This window comes from Salvelinus fontinalis, chromosome 6 (assembly GCF_029448725.1).
Source record: "Salvelinus fontinalis isolate EN_2023a chromosome 6, ASM2944872v1, whole genome shotgun sequence".
Classification (NCBI taxonomy): domain Eukaryota; kingdom Metazoa; phylum Chordata; class Actinopteri; order Salmoniformes; family Salmonidae; genus Salvelinus; species Salvelinus fontinalis.
Window position 1 is genome coordinate 35,212,960 of NC_074670.1, and position 21,620 is coordinate 35,234,579.

Below are 21,620 nucleotides of genomic sequence, written 5' to 3' on the forward strand. Positions count from 1 at the left end.
CCGGATAGGTGCAGCCATAGTAGTACAAAAATGTTTTATCACATACACCAGATAGGTGCAGCCATAGTAGTACAACAATGTTTTATCACATACACCGGATAGGTGCAGCCATAGTAGTAAAACAATGTTTTATCACATACACCGGATAGGTGCAGCCATAGTAGTACAACGATGTTTTATCACATACACCGGATAGGTGCAGCCATAGTAGTAGGACGATGTTTTATCACATACACCGGATAGGTGCAGCCATAGTAGTACAACGATGTTTTATCACATACACCGGATAGGTGCAGCCATAGTAGTACGACGATGTTGTATCACATACACCGGATAGGTGCAGCCATAGTAGTACAACAATGTTTTATCACATACACCGGATAGGTGCAGCCATAGTAGTACAACAATGTTTTATCACATACACCGGATAGGTGCAGCCATAGTAGTACATCGATGTTTTATCACATACACCGGATAGGTGCAGCCATAGTAGTACAACGATGTTTTATCACATACACCGGATAGGTGCAGCCATAGTAGTACAACAATGTTTTATCACATACACCGGATAGGTGCAGCCATAGTAGTAAAACAATGTTTTATCACATACACCGGATAGGTGCAGCCATAGTAGTACAACAATGTTTTATCACATACACCGGATAGGTGCAGCCATAGTAGTACAACAATGTTTTATCACATACACCGGATAGGTGCAGCCATAGTAGTACGACAATGTTTTATCACATACACCGGATAGGTGCAGCCATAGTAGTACGACGATGTTTTATCACATGCACCGGATAGGTGCAGCCATAGTAGTACGACGATGTTTTATCACATACACCGGATAGGTGCAGCCATAGTAGTACAACGATGTTTTATCACATACACCGGATAGGTGCAGCCATAGTAGTACAACGATGTTTTATCACATACACCGGATAGGTGCAGCCATAGTAGTACAACGATGTTTTATCACATACACCGGATAGGTGCAGCCATAGTAGTACAACAATGTTTTATCACATACACCGGATAGGTGCAGCCATAGTAGTACGACGATGTTTTATCACATACACCGGATAGGTGCGGCCATAGTAGTACGACGATGTTTTATCACATGCACCGGATAGGTGCAGCCATAGTAGTACAACAATGTTTTATCACATACACCGGATAGGTGCAGCCATAGTAGTACGGCGATGTTTTATCACATACACCGGATAGGTGCAGCCATAGTAGTACAACAATGTTTTATCACATACACCGGATAGGTGCAGCCATAGTAGTACAACGATGTTTTATCACATACACCGGATAGGTGCAGCCATAGTAGTACGGTTATGTTTTATCACACACGCCGGATAGGTGCAGCCATAGTAGTACGACAATGTTTTATCACATACACCGGATAGGTGCAGCCATAGTAGTACAAAAATGTTTTATCACATACACCAGATAGGTGCAGCCATAGTAGTACAACAATGTTTTATCACATACACCGGATAGGTGCAGCCATAGTAGTACAACAATGTTTTATCACATACACCGGATAGGTGCAGCCATAGTAGTACGGCTGATGTTTTATCACATACACCGGATAGGTGCAGCCATAGTAGTACAACAATGTTTTATCACATACACCGGATAGGTGCAGCCATAGTAGTACGGCAATGTTTTATCACATACACCGGATAGGTGCAGCCATAGTAGTACGACAATGTTTTATCACATACACCGGATAGGTGCAACCATAGTAGTACAACGATGTTTTATCACATACACCGGATAGGTACAGCCATAGTAGTACAACGATGTTTTATCACATACACCGGATAGGTGCAGCCATAGTAGTACGACGATGTTTTATCACATACACCGGATAGGTGCAGCCATAGTAGTACAACAATGTTTTATCACATACACCGGATAGGTGCAGCCATAGTAGTACAACAATGTTTTATCACATACACCGGATAGGTGCAGCCATAGTAGTACAACAATGTTTTATCACATACACCGGATAGGTGCAGCCATAGTAGTACAACAATGTTTTATCACATACACCGGATAGGTGCAGCCATAGTAGTACGCCGATGTTTTATCACATACACCGGATAGGTGCAGCCATAGTAGTACGGCGATGTTTTTTCACATACACCGGATAGGTGCAACCATAGTAGTACAACGATGTTTTATCACATACACCGGATAGGTACAGCCATAGTAGTACAACGATGTTTTATCACATACACCGGATAGGTGCAGCCATAGTAGTACGACGATGTTTTATCACATACACCGGATAGGTGCAGCCATAGTAGTACAACAAGGTTTTATCACATACACCGGATAGGTGCAGCCATAGTAGTACGACAATGTTTTATCACATACACCGGATAGGTGCAACCATAGTAGTACAACGATGTTTTATCACATACACCGGATAGGTACAGCCATAGTAGTACAACGATGTTTTATCACATACACCGGATAGGTGCAGCCATAGTAGTACAACAATGTTTTATCACATACACCGGATAGGTGCAGCCATAGTAGTACAACAATGTTTTATCACATACACCGGATAGGTGCAGCCATAGTAGTACGGCAATGTTTTATCACATACACCGGATAGGTGCAGCCATAGTAGTACAACGATGTTTTATCACATACACCGGATAGGTGCAGCCATAGTAGTACAACAATGTTTTATCACATACACCGGATAGGTGCAGCCATAGTAGTACAACAATGTTTTATCACATACACCGGATAGGTGCAGCCATAGTAGTACAACAATGTTTTATCACATACACCGGATAGGTTCAGCCATAGTAGTACAACGATGTTTTATCACATACACCGGATAGGTGCAGCCATAGTAGTACAACAATGTTTTATCACATACACCGGATAGGTGCAGCCATAGTAGTACGACAATGTTTTATCACATACACCGGATAGGTGCAGCCATAGTAGTACAACAATGTTTTATCACATACACCGGATAGGTGCAGCCATAGTAGTACAACAATGTTTTATCACATACACCGGATAGGTGCAGCCATAGTAGTACAACGATGTTTTATCACATACACCGGATAGGTGCAGCCATAGTAGTACAACAATGTTTTATCACATACACCGGATAGGTGCAGCCATAGTAGTACAACAATGTTTTATCACATACACCGGATAGGTGCAGCCATAGTAGTACGACGATGTTGTATCACATACACCGGATAGGTGCAGCCATAGTAGTACAACAATGTTTTATCACATACACCGGATAGGTGCAGCCATAGTAGTAAAACAATGTTTTATCACATACACCGGATAGGTGCAGCCATAGTAGTACAACAATGTTTTATCACATACACCGGATAGGTGCAGCCATAGTAGTACAACAATGTTTTATCACATACACCGGATAGGTGCAGCCATAGTAGTACAACGATGTTTTATCACATACACCGGATAGGTGCAGCCATAGTAGTACAACAATGTTTTATCACATACACCGGAAAGGTGCAGCCATAGTAGTACAACAATGTTTTATCACATACACCGGATAGGTGCAGCCATAGTAGTACAACAATGTTTTATCACATACACCGGATAGGTGCAGCCATAGTAGTAAAACAATGTTTTATCACGTACACCGGATAGGTGCAGCCATAGTAGTGCAACAATGTTTTATCACATACACCGGATAGGTGTAGCCATAGTAGTAAAACAATGTTTTATCACATACACCGGATAGGTGCAGCCATAGTAGTGCAACAATGTTTTATCACATACACCGGATAGGTGTAGCCATAGTAGTACAACAATGTTTTATCACATACACCGGATAGGTGCAGCCATAGTAGTACGATGATGTTTTATCACATACACCGGATAGGTGCAGCCATAGTAGTACGACGATGTTTTATCACATACACCGGATAGGTGCAGCCATAGTAGTACGACGATGTTTTATCACATACACCGGATAGGTGCAGCCATAGTAGTACGACGATGTTTTATCACATACACCGGATAGGTGCAGCCATAGTAGTACGATGATGTTTTATCACATACACCGGATAGGTGCAGCCATAGTAGTGCAACAATGTTTTATCACATACACCGGATAGGTGTAGCCATAGTAGTACAACAATGTTTTATCACATACACCGGATAGGTGCAGCCATAGTAGTACGATGATGTTTTATCACATACACCGGATAGGTGCAGCCATAGTAGTACGACGATGTTTTATCACATACACCGGATAGGTGCAGCCATAGTAGTACGACGATGTTTTATCACATACACCGGATAGGTGCAGCCATAGTAGTACGACGATGTTTTATCACATACACCGGATAGGTGCAGCCATAGTAGTACGACGATGTTTTATCACATACACCGGATAGGTGCAGCCATAGTAGTACAACAATGTTTTATCACATACACCGGATAGGTGCAGCCATAGTAGTACGACGATGTTTTATCACATACACCGGATAGGTGCGGCCATAGTAGTACGACGATGTTTTATCACATGCACCGGATAGGTGCAGCCATAGTAGTACAACAATGTTTTATCACATACACCGGATAGGTGCAGCCATAGTAGTACGGCGATGTTTTATCACATACACCGGATAGGTGCAGCCATAGTAGTACAACAATGTTTTATCACATACACCGGATAGGTGCAGCCATAGTAGTACAACGATGTTTTATCACATACACCGGATAGGTGCAGCCATAGTAGTACGGTTATGTTTTATCACACACGCCGGATAGGTGCAGCCATAGTAGTACGACAATGTTTTATCACATACACCGGATAGGTGCAGCCATAGTAGTACAAAAATGTTTTATCACATACACCAGATAGGTGCAGCCATAGTAGTACAACAATGTTTTATCACATACACCGGATAGGTGCAGCCATAGTAGTACAACAATGTTTTATCACATACACCGGATAGGTGCAGCCATAGTAGTACGGCTGATGTTTTATCACATACACCGGATAGGTGCAGCCATAGTAGTACAACAATGTTTTATCACATACACCGGATAGGTGCAGCCATAGTAGTACGGCAATGTTTTATCACATACACCGGATAGGTGCAGCCATAGTAGTACGACAATGTTTTATCACATACACCGGATAGGTGCAACCATAGTAGTACAACAATGTTTTATCACATACACCGGATAGGTACAGCCATAGTAGTACAACGATGTTTTATCACATACACCGGATAGGTGCAGCCATAGTAGTACGACGATGTTTTATCACATACACCGGATAGGTGCAGCCATAGTAGTACAACAATGTTTTATCACATACACCGGATAGGTGCAGCCATAGTAGTACAACAATGTTTTATCACATACACCGGATAGGTGCAGCCATAGTAGTACAACAATGTTTTATCACATACACCGGATAGGTGCAGCCATAGTAGTACGACAATGTTTTATCACATACACCGGATAGGTGCAGCCATAGTAGTACGCCGATGTTTTATCACATACACCGGATAGGTGCAGCCATAGTAGTACGGCGATGTTTTTTCACATACACCGGATAGGTGCAACCATAGTAGTACAACGATGTTTTATCACATACACCGGATAGGTACAGCCATAGTAGTACAACGATGTTTTATCACATACACCGGATAGGTGCAGCCATAGTAGTACGACGATGTTTTATCACATACACCGGATAGGTGCAGCCATAGTAGTACGGCGATGTTTTATCACATACACCGGATAGGTGCAGCCATAGTAGTACAACAATGTTTTATCACATACACCGGATAGGTGCAGCCATAGTAGTACAACAAGGTTTTATCACATACACCGGATAGGTGCAGCCATAGTAGTACGACAATGTTTTATCACATACACCGGATAGGTGCAACCATAGTAGTACAACGATGTTTTATCACATACACCGGATAGGTACAGCCATAGTAGTACAACGATGTTTTATCACATACACCGGATAGGTGCAGCCATAGTAGTACGACGATGTTTTATCACATACACCGGATAGGTGCAGCCATAGTAGTACAACAATGTTTTATCACATACACCGGATAGGTGCAGCCATAGTAGTACAACAATGTTTTATCACATACACCGGATAGGTGCAGCCATAGTAGTACGGCAATGTTTTATCACATACACCGGATAGGTGCAGCCATAGTAGTACAACGATGTTTTATCACATACACCGGATAGGTGCAGCCATAGTAGTACAACAATGTTTTATCACATACACCGGATAGGTGCAGCCATAGTAGTACAACAATGTTTTATCACATACACCGGATAGGTGCAGCCATAGTAGTACAACAATGTTTTATCACATACACCGGATAGGTGCAGCCATAGTAGTACAACGATGTTTTATCACATACACCGGATAGGTGCAGCCATAGTAGTACAACAATGTTTTATCACATACACCGGATAGGTGCAGCCATAGTAGTACGACAATGTTTTATCACATACACCGGATAGGTGCAGCCATAGTAGTACAACAATGTTTTATCACATACACCGGATAGGTGCAGCCATAGTAGTACAACAATGTTTTATCACATACACCGGATAGGTGCAGCCATAGTAGTACAACAATGTTTTATCACATACACCGGATAGGTGCAGCCATAGTAGTACAACAATGTTTTATCACATACACCGGATAGGTGCAGCCATAGTAGTACAACAATGTTTTATCACATACACCGGATAGGTGCAGCCATAGTAGTACGACGATGTTGTATCACATACACCGGATAGGTGCAGCCATAGTAGTACAACAATGTTTTATCACATACACCGGATAGGTGCAGCCATAGTAGTAAAACAATGTTTTATCACATACACCGGATAGGTGCAGCCATAGTAGTACAACAATGTTTTATCACATACACCGGATAGGTGCAGCCATAGTAGTACAACAATGTTTTATCACATACACCGGATAGGTGCAGCCATAGTAGTACAACGATGTTTTATCACATACACCGGATAGGTGCAGCCATAGTAGTACAACAATGTTTTATCACATACACCGGATAGGTGCAGCCATAGTAGTACAACAATGTTTTATCACATACACCGGATAGGTGCAGCCATAGTAGTACAACAATGTTTTATCACATACACCGGATAGGTGCAGCCATAGTAGTAAAACAATGTTTTATCACGTACACCGGATAGGTGCAGCCATAGTAGTGCAACAATGTTTTATCACATACACCGGATAGGTGTAGCCATAGTAGTAAAACAATGTTTTATCACATACACCGGATAGGTGCAGCCATAGTAGTGCAACAATGTTTTATCACATACACCGGATAGGTGTAGCCATAGTAGTACAACAATGTTTTATCACATACACCGGATAGGTGCAGCCATAGTAGTACGATGATGTTTTATCACATACACCGGATAGGTGCAGCCATAGTAGTACGACGATGTTTTATCACATACACCGGATAGGTGCAGCCATAGTAGTACGACGATGTTTTATCACATACACCGGATAGGTGCAGCCATAGTAGTACGACAATGTTTTATCACATACACCGGATAGGTGCAGCCATAGTAGTACGACGATGTTTTATCACATACACCGGATAGGTCCAGCCATAGTAGTACAACAATGTTTTATCACATACACCGGATAGGTGCAGCCATAGTAGTACAACAATGTTTTGTCACATACACCGGATAGGTGCAGCCATAGTAGTACAACAATGTTTTATCACATACAACGGATAGGTGCGGCCATAGTAGTACGACGATGTTTTATCACATACACCGGATAGGTGCAGCCATAGTAGTACGACGATGTTTTATCACATACACCGGATAGGTGCAGCCATAGTAGTACAACAAGGTTTTATCACATACACCGGATAGGTGCAGCCATAGTAGTACAACAATGTTTTATCACTTACACCGGATAGGTGCAGCCATAGTAGTAAAACAATGTTTTATCACATACACCGGATAGGTGCAGCCATAGTAGTACAACAATGTTTTATCACATACACCGGATAGGTGCAGCCATAGTAGTACAACAATGTTTTATCACATACACCGGATAGGTGCAGCCATAGTAGTACGACAATGTTTTATCACATACACCGGATAGGTGCAGCCATAGTAGTACAACGATGTTTTATCACATACACCGGATAGGTGCAGCCATAGTAGTACAACGATGTTTTATCACATACACCGGATAGGTGCAGCCATAGTAGTACAACGATGTTTTATCACATACACCGGATAGGTGCAGCCATAGTAGTACAACGATGTTTTATCACATACACCGGATAGGTGCAGCCATAGTAGTACAACAATGTTTTATCACATACACCGGATAGGTGCAGCCATAGTAGTACGACGATGTTTAATCACATACACCGGATAGGTGCAGCCATAGTAGTACGGCTGATGTTTTATCACATACACCGGATAGGTGCAGCCATAGTAGTACGGCGATGTTTTATCACATACACCGGATAGGTGCAGCCATAGTAGTACGCCGATGTTTTATCACATACACCGGATAGGTGCAGCCATAGTAGTACAACAATGTTTTATCACATACACCGGATAGGTGCAGCCATAGTAGTACAACAATGTTTTATCACATGCACCGGATAGGTGCAGCCATAGTAGTACGACGATGTTTTATCACATACACCGGATAGGTGCAGCCATAGTAGTACGACGATGTTTTATCACATACACCGGATAGGTGCAGCCATAGTAGTACGACGATGTTTTATCACATACACCGGATAGGTGCAGCCATAGTAGTACAACAATGTTTTATCACATACACCGGATAGGTGCAGCCATAGTAGTACAACAATGTTTTATCACATACACCGGATAGGTGCAGCCATAGTAGTACAACAATGTTTTATCACATACACCGGATAGGTGCAGCCATAGTAGTACGACAATGTTTTATCACATACACCGGATAGGTGCAGCCATAGTAGTACGGCGATGTTTTATCACATACACCGGATAGGTGCAGCCATAGTAGTACGGCGATGTTTTATCACATACACCGGATAGGTGCAGCCATAGTAGTACGACGATGTTTTATCACATACGCCGGATAGGTGCAGCCATAGTAGTACAACAATGTTTTATCACATACACCGGATAGGTGCAGCCATAGTAGTACGGCTGATGTTTTATCACATACACCGGATAGGTGCAGCCATAGTAGTACGGCGATGTTTTATCACATACACCGGATAGGTGCAGCCATAGTAGTACGACGATGTTTTATCACATACACCGGATAGGTGCAGCCATAGTAGTACAACAATGTTTTATCACATACACCGGATAGGTGCAGCCATAGTAGTACAACAATGTTTTATCACATACACCGGATAGGTGCAGCCATAGTAGTACGGCGATGTTTTATCACATACACCGGATAGGTGCAGCCATAGTAGTACGACGATGTTTTATCACATACACCGGATAGGTGCAGCCATAGTAGTACAACAATGTTTTATCACATACACCGGATAGGTGCAGCCATAGTAGTACAACAATGTTTTATCACATACACCGGATAGGTGCAGCCATAGTAGTACGGCAATGTTTTATCACATACACCGGATAGGTGCAGCCATAGTAGTACAACGATGTTTTATCACATACACCGGATAGGTACAGCCATAGTAGTACAACGATGTTTTATCACATACACCGGATAGGTGCAGCCATAGTAGTACGACGATGTTTTATCACATACACCGGATAGGTGCAGCCATAGTAGTACAACAATGTTTTATCACATACACCGGATAGGTGCAGCCATAGTAGTACAACAATGTTTTATCACATACACCGGATAGGTGCAGCCATAGTAGTACGGCAATGTTTTATCACATACACCGGATAGGTGCAGCCATAGTAGTACAACGATGTTTTATCACATACACCGGATAGGTGCAGCCATAGTAGTACAACAATGTTTTATCACATACACCGGATAGGTGCAGCCATAGTAGTACAACAATGTTTTATCACATACACCGGATAGGTGCAGCCATAGTAGTACAACAATGTTTTATCACATACACCGGATAGGTGCAGCCATAGTAGTACAACGATGTTTTATCACATACACCGGATAGGTGCAGCCATAGTAGTACAACAATGTTTTATCACATACACCGGATAGGTGCAGCCATAGTAGTACGACAATGTTTTATCACATACACCGGATAGGTGCAGCCATAGTAGTACAACAATGTTTTATCACATACACCGGATAGGTGCAGCCATAGTAGTACAACAATGTTTTATCACATACACCGGATAGGTGCAGCCATAGTAGTACAACAATGTTTTATCACATACACCGGATAGGTGCAGCCATAGTAGTACAACAATGTTTTATCACATACACCGGATAGGTGCAGCCATAGTAGTACAACAATGTTTTATCACATACACCGGATAGGTGCAGCCATAGTAGTACGACGATGTTGTATCACATACACCGGATAGGTGCAGCCATAGTAGTACAACAATGTTTTATCACATACACCGGATAGGTGCAGCCATAGTAGTAAAACAATGTTTTATCACATACACCGGATAGGTGCAGCCATAGTAGTACAACAATGTTTTATCACATACACCGGATAGGTGCAGCCATAGTAGTACAACAATGTTTTATCACATACACCGGATAGGTGCAGCCATAGTAGTACAACGATGTTTTATCACATACACCGGATAGGTGCAGCCATAGTAGTACAACAATGTTTTATCACATACACCGGATAGGTGCAGCCATAGTAGTACAACAATGTTTTATCACATACACCGGATAGGTGCAGCCATAGTAGTACAACAATGTTTTATCACATACACCGGATAGGTGCAGCCATAGTAGTAAAACAATGTTTTATCACGTACACCGGATAGGTGCAGCCATAGTAGTGCAACAATGTTTTATCACATACACCGGATAGGTGTAGCCATAGTAGTAAAACAATGTTTTATCACATACACCGGATAGGTGCAGCCATAGTAGTGCAACAATGTTTTATCACATACACCGGATAGGTGTAGCCATAGTAGTACAACAATGTTTTATCACATACACCGGATAGGTGCAGCCATAGTAGTACGATGATGTTTTATCACATACACCGGATAGGTGCAGCCATAGTAGTACGACGATGTTTTATCACATACACCGGATAGGTGCAGCCATAGTAGTACGACGATGTTTTATCACATACACCGGATAGGTGCAGCCATAGTAGTACGACAATGTTTTATCACATACACCGGATAGGTGCAGCCATAGTAGTACGACGATGTTTTATCACATACACCGGATAGGTCCAGCCATAGTAGTACAACAATGTTTTATCACATACACCGGATAGGTGCAGCCATAGTAGTACAACAATGTTTTGTCACATACACCGGATAGGTGCAGCCATAGTAGTACAACAATGTTTTATCACATACAACGGATAGGTGCGGCCATAGTAGTACGACGATGTTTTATCACATACACCGGATAGGTGCAGCCATAGTAGTACGACGATGTTTTATCACATACACCGGATAGGTGCAGCCATAGTAGTACAACAAGGTTTTATCACATACACCGGATAGGTGCAGCCATAGTAGTACAACAATGTTTTATCACTTACACCGGATAGGTGCAGCCATAGTAGTAAAACAATGTTTTATCACATACACCGGATAGGTGCAGCCATAGTAGTACAACAATGTTTTATCACATACACCGGATAGGTGCAGCCATAGTAGTACAACAATGTTTTATCACATACACCGGATAGGTGCAGCCATAGTAGTACGACAATGTTTTATCACATACACCGGATAGGTGCAGCCATAGTAGTACAACGATGTTTTATCACATACACCGGATAGGTGCAGCCATAGTAGTACAACGATGTTTTATCACATACACCGGATAGGTGCAGCCATAGTAGTACAACGATGTTTTATCACATACACCGGATAGGTGCAGCCATAGTAGTACAACGATGTTTTATCACATACACCGGATAGGTGCAGCCATAGTAGTACAACAATGTTTTATCACATACACCGGATAGGTGCAGCCATAGTAGTACGACGATGTTTAATCACATACACCGGATAGGTGCAGCCATAGTAGTACGGCTGATGTTTTATCACATACACCGGATAGGTGCAGCCATAGTAGTACGGCGATGTTTTATCACATACACCGGATAGGTGCAGCCATAGTAGTACGCCGATGTTTTATCACATACACCGGATAGGTGCAGCCATAGTAGTACAACAATGTTTTATCACATACACCGGATAGGTGCAGCCATAGTAGTACAACAATGTTTTATCACATGCACCGGATAGGTGCAGCCATAGTAGTACGACGATGTTTTATCACATACACCGGATAGGTGCAGCCATAGTAGTACGACGATGTTTTATCACATACACCGGATAGGTGCAGCCATAGTAGTACGACGATGTTTTATCACATACACCGGATAGGTGCAGCCATAGTAGTACAACAATGTTTTATCACATACACCGGATAGGTGCAGCCATAGTAGTACAACAATGTTTTATCACATACACCGGATAGGTGCAGCCATAGTAGTACAACAATGTTTTATCACATACACCGGATAGGTGCAGCCATAGTAGTACGACAATGTTTTATCACATACACCGGATAGGTGCAGCCATAGTAGTACGGCGATGTTTTATCACATACACCGGATAGGTGCAGCCATAGTAGTACGGCGATGTTTTATCACATACACCGGATAGGTGCAGCCATAGTAGTACGACGATGTTTTATCACATACGCCGGATAGGTGCAGCCATAGTAGTACAACAATGTTTTATCACATACACCGGATAGGTGCAGCCATAGTAGTACGGCTGATGTTTTATCACATACACCGGATAGGTGCAGCCATAGTAGTACGGCGATGTTTTATCACATACACCGGATAGGTGCAGCCTTAGTAGTACAACAATGTTTTATCACATACACCGGATAGGTGCAGCCATAGTAGTACGGCAATGTTTTATCACATACACCGGATAGGTGCAGCCATAGTAGTACAACAATGTTTTATCACATACACCGGATAGGTGCAGCCATAGTAGTACAACAAGGTTTTATCACATACACCGGATAGGTGCAGCCATAGTAGTACAACAAGGTTTTATCACATACACCGGATAGGTGCAGCCATAGTAGTACAACAATGTTTTATCACATACACCGGATAGGTGCAGCCATAGTAGTACAACAATGTTTTATCACATACACCGGATAGGTGCAGCCATAGTAGTACGCCGATGTTTTATCACATACACCGGATAGGTGCAGCCATAGTAGTACAACAATGTTTTATCACATACACCGGATAGGTGCAGCCATAGTAGTACAACAATGTTTTTTCACATACACCGGATAGGTGCAGCCATAGTAGTACAACAATGTTTTATCACATACACCGGATAGGTGCAGCCATAGTAGTACGGCGATGTTTTATCAAATACACCGGATAGGTGCAGCCATAGTAGTACAACAATGTTTTATCACATACACCGGATAGGTGCAGCCATAGTAGTACGACAATGTTTTATCACATACACCGGATAGGTGCAGCCATAGTAGTACGGCAATGTTTTATCACATACACCGGATAGGTGCAGCCATAGTAGTACGGCAATGTTTTATCACATACACCGGATAGGTGCAGCCATAGTAGTACGACAATGTTTTATCACATACACCGGATAGGTGCAGCCATAGTAGTACAACAATGTTTTATCACATACACCGGATAGGTGTAGCCATAGTAGTAAAACAATGTTTTATCACATACACCGGATAGGTACAGCCATAGTAGTGCAACAATGTTTTATCACATACACCGGATAGGTGTAGCCATAGTAGTACAACAATGTTTTATCACATACACCGGATAGGTGCAGCCATAGTAGTACGACGATGTTTTATCACATACACCGGATAGGTGCAGCCATAGTAGTACGACGATGTTTTATCACATACACCGGATAGGTGCAGCCATAGTAGTACGACGATGTTTTATCACATACACCGGATAGGTGCAGCCATAGTAGTACGACGATGTTTTATCACATACACCGGATAGGTGCAGCCATAGTAGTACGACGATGTTTTATCACATACACCGGATAGGTGCAGCCATAGTAGTACGACGATGTTTTATCACATACACCGGATAGTTGCAGCCATAGTAGTACGACGATGTTTTATCACATACACCGGATAGGTGCAGCCATAGTAGTACGACGATGTTTTATCACATACACCGGATAGGTCCAGCCATAGTAGTACAACAATGTTTTATCACATACACCGGATAGGTGCAGCCATAGTAGTACAACAATGTTTTGTCACATACACCGGATAGGTGCAGCCATAGTAGTACAACAATGTTTTATCACATACAATGGATAGGTGCAGCCATAGTAGTAAAACAATGTTTTATCACATACACCGGATAGGTGCAGCCATAGTAGTACAACAATGTTTTATCACATACACCGGATAGGTGCAGCCTTAGTAGTACAACAATGTTTTATCACATGCACCGGATAGGTGCAGCCATAGTAGTACGACAATGTTTTATCACATACACCGGATAGGTGCAGCCATAGTAGTACGACGATGTTTTATCACATGCACCGGATAGGTGCAGCCATAGTAGTACAACGATGTTTTATCACATACACCGGATAGGTGCAGCCATAGTAGTACAACGATGTTTAATCACATACACCGGATAGGTGCAGCCATAGTAGTACAACAATGTTTTATCACATACACCGGATAGGTGCAGCCATAGTAGTACAACAATGTTTTATCACATACACCGGATAGGTGCAGCCATAGTAGTACAACAATGTTTTATCACATACACCGGATAGGTGCAGCCATAGTAGTACAACAATGTTTTATCACATGCACCGGATAGGTGCAGCCATAGTAGTACAACAATGTTTTATCACATACACCGGATAGGTGCAGCCATAGTAGTACAACAATGTTTTATCACATACACCGGATAGGTGCAGCCATAGTAGTACAACAATGTTTTATCACATACACCGGATAGGTGCAGCCATAGTAGTACAACAATGTTTTATCACATACACCGGATAGGTGCAGCCATAGTAGTACGACGATGTTTTATCACATACACCGGATAGGTGCAGCCATAGTAGTACGGCTGATGTTTTATCACATACACCGGATAGGTGCAGCCATAGTAGTACGGCAATGTTTTATCACATACACCGGATAGGTGCAGCCATAGTAGTACGGCGCCCCTGGAGCAAATTAGGGTTAAGTGCCGTGCTCATGGACACATCGACAGATCTTTCACCTTGACGGCTCGGGTATTTGAACGAGCAAACTTTTGGTTACTGGCCCAACCCTCTAACCGCTAGGCTACCTGTCGCCTAACATACGGAATTGTTTTAAGATGGTCATAAAATGCATAATTTAGCCATTTCATTTAGAATATAAGGATCCCTGTAGGTATATAAAAAAAAAAAGAAGATATACAAAAATTATTTGATAAGATGTTGAATTTGGAATTTACTGCTAAAGCCCATAGAAACGCATTGAATAACACATTTATTAGTACATGGCAAAACAGACGGTCCAAAAATGTATCATAAGGAATAAGGTTTTGAAGTGTCTGTCCTATACCTGAGAGATATAAGGAAACTCAACTTTTGTTAGACCCATGTTTGGTCACATGAATCGTGGCACATTTGACCCCCTATGCGCTTTTTGGCATTTTTACAGCCCGATACTGGGTTACCTTCAGATGACTCCCCTGAAGCTTGTGTGCGTCGTAGAGCAGAACAACCAACACCCTCAAAAAGGAAAGTCTCCTCTTTCGATATTCGTGGCATATTAGTTCTAACGGTTCGGTCTGGACTGTCGGTTTTGTGAGAAGACCTCTGTGAAATGAGGACGTCCGTGACATGGGGGTTCAGACAACTGCCGTTAAAGCTTGTTGATATCGTCGAGTCAAACAACCAACACTGTTATAAACATCTGTTATACTGGGTATAGACCATCACCCGGGTCCTGTTCAGTAGAGAGGAAATATAAAAGGGGAGGTACATTCTGAACTGGACGACATGTTTTGTTGTCCGTTGCCAAACGCGTTGTCTGTCCGTTGCGAAACGTTTTGCATGTCTTGCAAATAAATACTCATACTGATGATCCAGTGTCCTCAGAGTCATGTTTGTGTTACAATCAGCATGCCTACACCCCTCTCCACCTCCTCCGGCTGTGTCTGTGCTGAGAGAGAGAGAAAGAGAGCGTGAGCCATCAGGCTGTTAATGATAGAGCCAGATGCAGGGGAAGAGGGAGAGAGAGGAAGCACACTTGCGTAGTAAAAAACCCGCTGGAGTGATCAGCTCAGCCCCACGTTTTGCAAAGAAATACTCACACTGATGATCCAGTGTCCTCAGAGTCATGTTTGTGTTGCGATCAGCCTGCCTACACCTCTTCCTCCTCCTGCTGTGTCTCTGTGCTGAGAGAGAGGAGAGAGAGAGAGGAGAGAGGAGAGAGAGAGAGAGAGAGAGAACATCTGGAAGGCATCGGCCAGAAATGAAGTTGTACAAAACCATCCCATTGATAATAAAGCTAATTTTTATGGCTCTGACAAGTATGTAATTATGTTCAGCGGTGCTTTTCAGATTTTATCACAGTCAATAAACCACACTGGCAATTTCCGTCCCATTTGACATATTTACACGGATACATTTGATTGGAGGAATTAGTTAACTGTGAGAGCCTTGATGGATATACACTAGTGATCTGTGACTTTTCCCTCTGCTTTCATCTGTTAATGAACACCCTCTCTCTCACTCTCTCTCGCGCTCTCGCTCTCTCTCTCTCTCTCTCTCTCTCTCTCTCTCTCTCTCTCTCTCTCTCTCTCTCTCTCTCTCTCTCCCCCTCTCCCCCTCTCTCTCTCCCCCCTCTCTCTCTCTGTGTTGATGATGTTGTCCCTACTCCTTCTTCCTCTGTTGACTCTGTAATGTTCTCTGACCCCCTCATTCCCGCCCCCTACAGGAGAGAAGTCCTTCCTGTGTGATCTCTGTGGTTTTGCGGGTGGCACGCGACATGCCCTCACCAAACATCGCCGCCAACACACAGGTGAGCCGCACGATCCTAGAGCTGCACACATCCTGCGTCTGACACACAGGCACACACACACTCACTCACACACACACACACACACACACACACACACACACACACACACACACACACACACACACACACACACACACACACACACACACACACACACACACACACACACACACACACACACACACACACGGTCATCATTGCTGCTACTATTTATTATTATTCATCTAAGCTGCTCAACCATGTCACTATTATTTCTGACACACACACACACACACACACACACACACACACACACACACACACACACACACACACACACACACACACACACACACACACAGTCTGACATGTTTGCTGTCAGTGATAGACATGTGTAGCAGTATGGATGACTGGTTCTGCGATTTTTAATTTAGGTTATCATTTCACCGTGTCATTCTATCGCTTAGGAAAATTGCGTTTTTCAGATAGGCCGTCAATAACAAGTGCTTTTTGGATATTGGGAAAGTGAAACAAATCCTGTTAACCATTCGTCTGGCAGGCGCCCAAGGATCAAGCATCCCGTTATAAATATTCATTTCTATATTCATATTTTTATTTTTGTTGCTGTCGCATTTTGACAGTCATTTACATTTACCCAATGCTTTTACTTTTTTTGTCCTCTCTTGTCCCCCGTTGTCAAGTGTCAATTCTAAATACACCTCGACAATCTATTGTCGGACACACTGTCCAGACTACAGGTGTCATCAGTGAGTGTCTCTTTTTTTTCAGATCAGACCTGGGTTAAAATAAGATTTGAAGTGTTTTAAATGCTTTAGATGACTGGGTCGCAACTGGTTTTGCCTCGGGACCCAAATTTAACCAGGTTGTGTCAGTCGCGACCCAATATTTGCATGGCAGAAAATAATCGTCAAAAATACAATCTGTAAAAAAAATAAATGGTATGCTATGTTTTAGTAAATGTAGCAAATAAATGACAAGGGAACAACATTCCCCCGTTCTTTCATTGACAATAATAACAATTCTCCCATATTCTTGATGAAGAATGTTAATAGATTTACTGGTTAGAGAGCACAAAATTTACCCCAAAATAACGCTGCTAATAGCCCTATGTTGAAAATACTGTGATTGAAGAAAAACATTTCAGAGATTCAATTATATACACTGCTCAAAAAAATAAAGGGAACACTTAAACAACACAATGTAACTCCAAGTCAATCACACTTCTGTGAAATCAAACTGTCCACTTAGGAAGCAACACTGATTGACAATAAATTTCACATGCTGTTGTGCAAATGGAATAGACAACAGGTGGAAATTATAGGCAATTAGCAAGACACCCCCAATAAAGGAGTGGTTCTGCAAGTGGTGACCACAGACCACTTCTCAGTTCCTATACTTCCTGGCTGATGTTTTGGTCACTTTTGAATGCTGGCGGTGCTTTCACTCTAGTGGTAGCATGAGACGGAGTCTACAACCCACACAAGTGGCTCAGGTAGTGCAGCTCATCCAGGATGGCACATCAATGCGAGCTGTGGCAAGAAGGTTTGCTGTGTCTGTCAGCGTAGTGTCCAGAGCATGGAGGCGCTACCAGGAGACAGGCCAGTACATCAGGAGATGTGGAGGAGGTCGTAGGAGGGCAACAACCCAGCAGCAGGACCGCTACCTCCACCTTTGTGCAAGGAGGAGCACTGCCAGAGCCCTGCAAAATGACCTCCAGCAGGCCACAAATGTGCATGTGTCTGCTCAAACGGTCAGAAACAGACTCCATGAGGGTGGTATGAGGGCCCGCCGTCCACAAGTGGGGGTTGTGCTTACAGCCAAATACCGTGCAGGATGTTTGGCATTTGCCAGAGAACACCAAGATTGGCAAATTCACCACTGGCGCCCTGTGCTCTTCACAGATGAAAGCAGGTTCACACTGAGCACGTGACAGAGTCTGGAGACGCTGTGGAGAACGTTCATCACCGGTTTGGCGGTGGGTCAGTCATGGTGTGGGGTGGCATTTCATGTGCTCGCCAGAGGTAGCATGACTGCCATTAGGTACCGAGATGAGATCCTCAGACCCCTTGTGAGACCATATGCTGGTGCGGTTGGCCCTGGGTTCCTCCTAATGCAAGACAATGCTAGACCTCATGTGGCTGGAATGTGTCAGCAGTTCCTGCAAGAGGAAGGCATTGATGCTATGGACTGGCCCGCCCGTTCCCCAGACCTGAATCCAATTGACCACATCTGGGACATCATGTCTCGCTCCATCCACCAACGCCACGTTGCACCACAGACTGTCCAGGAGTTGGCGGATGCTTTAGTCCAGGTCTGGGAGGAGATCCCTCAGGAGACCATCCGCCACCTCATCAGGAGCATGCCCAGGCGTTGTAGGGAGGTCATACAGGCACGTGGAGGCCACACACACTACTGAGCCTCATTTTGACTTGTTTTAAGGACATTACATCAAAGTTGGATCAGCCTGTAGTGTGGTTTTCCACTTTAATTTTGAGTGTGACTCCAAATCCAGACCTCCATGGGTTGATAAATTTGATTTCCATTGATAAATTGTGTGTGATTTTGTTGTCAGCACATTCAACTATGTAAAGAAAAAAGTATTTAATAAGAATATTTCATTCATTCAGATCTAGGATGTGTTATTTTAGTGTTCCCTTTATTTTTTTGAGCAGTGTATTTACAATGGGGAGAACAAGTATTTGTTCACCCCATTTGCCGATTTTGCAGGTTTCCCTACTTACAAAGCATGTAGAGGTCTGTAATTTTGATCATATGTACACTTCAACTGTGAGAGACGGAATCTAAAACAAAAATCCAGAAAGTCACATATTATGATTTTTAAGTAATTCATTTGCATTTTATTGCATGACATAAGTATTTGATACATCAGAATAGCAGAACTTAATATTTGGTACAGAAACTTTTGTTTGCAATTACAGACATCATACGTTTCCTGTAGTTCTTGACCAGGTTTGCACACACTGCAGCAGGGATTTTGGCCCACTCCTCCATACAGACCTTCTCCAGATCCTTCAGGTTTCGGGGCTGTCGCTGGGCAATACGGACTTTCAGCTCCCTCCAACGATTTTCTATTGGGTTCAGGTCTGGAGACTGGCTAGGCCACTCCAGGACCTTGAGATGCTTCTTACGGAGCCACTCCTTAGTTGCCCTGGCTGTGTGTTTCGGGTCGTTGTCATGCTGGAAGACCCAGCCACGACCCATCTTCATTGCTCTTACAGAGGGAAGGAGGTTGTTGGCCAAGATCTCGCGATACATGGCCCCATCCATCCTCCCCTCAATACGGTGCAGTCGTCCTGTCCCCTTTGCAGAAAAGCATCCCCAAAGAATGATGTTTCCACCTCCATGCTTCACGGTTGGGATGGTGTTCTTGAGGTTGTACTCATCCTTCTTCTTCTTCCAAACCCGGCGAGTGGAGTTTAGACCAAAAAGCTCTATTTTTGTCTCATCAGACCACATAACCTTCTCCCATTCCTCCTCTGGATCATCCAGATGGTCATTGGCAAACTTCAGACGGGCCTGGACATGCGCTGGCTTGAGCAGGGGGACCTTGCGTGCGCTGCAGGATTTTAATCCATGACGGCGTAGTGTATTACTAATGGTTTTCTTTGAGACTGTGGTCTCAGCTCTCTTCAGGTCATTGACCAGGTCCTGCCGTGTAGTTCTGGGCTGATCGCTCACCTTCCTCATGATCATTGATGCCCCACGAGGTGAGATCTTGCATGGAGCCCCAGACCGAGGGTGATTGACCGTCATCTTGAACTTCTTCCATTTTCTAATAATTGCGCCAACAGTTGTTGCCTTCTCACCAAGCTGCTTGCCTATTGTCCTGTAGCCCATCCCAGCCTTGTGCAGGTCTACAATTTTATCCCTGATGTCCTTACACAGCTCTCTGGTCTTGGCCATTGTGGAGAGGTTGGAGTCTGTTTGATTGAGTGTGTGGACAGGTGTCTTTTATACAGGTAACGAGTTCAAACAGGTGCAGTTAATACAGGTAATGAGTGGAGAACAGGAGGGCTTCTTAAAGAAAAACTAACAGGTCTGTGAGAGCCGGAATTCTTACTGGTTGGTAGGTGATCAAATTCTTATGTCATGCAATAAAATGCAAATTAATTACTTAAAAATCATACAATGTGATTTTCTGGATTTTGGACCTATGATAAAAATTACAGACCTCTACATGCTTTGTAAGTAGGAAAACCTGCAAAATCGGCAGTGTATCAAATACTTGTTCTCCCCACTGTATATATATATATATATATATATATAAAATGGTTCATTATAAGTTCTACACACT

The 21,620-nt window shown here is 43.0% G+C and overlaps 1 protein-coding gene across 1 annotated transcript in view; it reads left to right on the top strand.

Annotated features, from left to right (window-relative positions):
* Positions 1-21,620, top strand: part of LOC129857760 (zinc finger protein 407-like) — a gene marked incomplete at its 5' end in the record, with an annotated part of 121,263 nt that overhangs the window by 31,672 nt on the left and 67,971 nt on the right. The window contains 1 exon segment of the mRNA XM_055926302.1: positions 17,222-17,305. Coding sequence (XP_055782277.1) covers positions 17,222-17,305 — 84 coding nt within the window.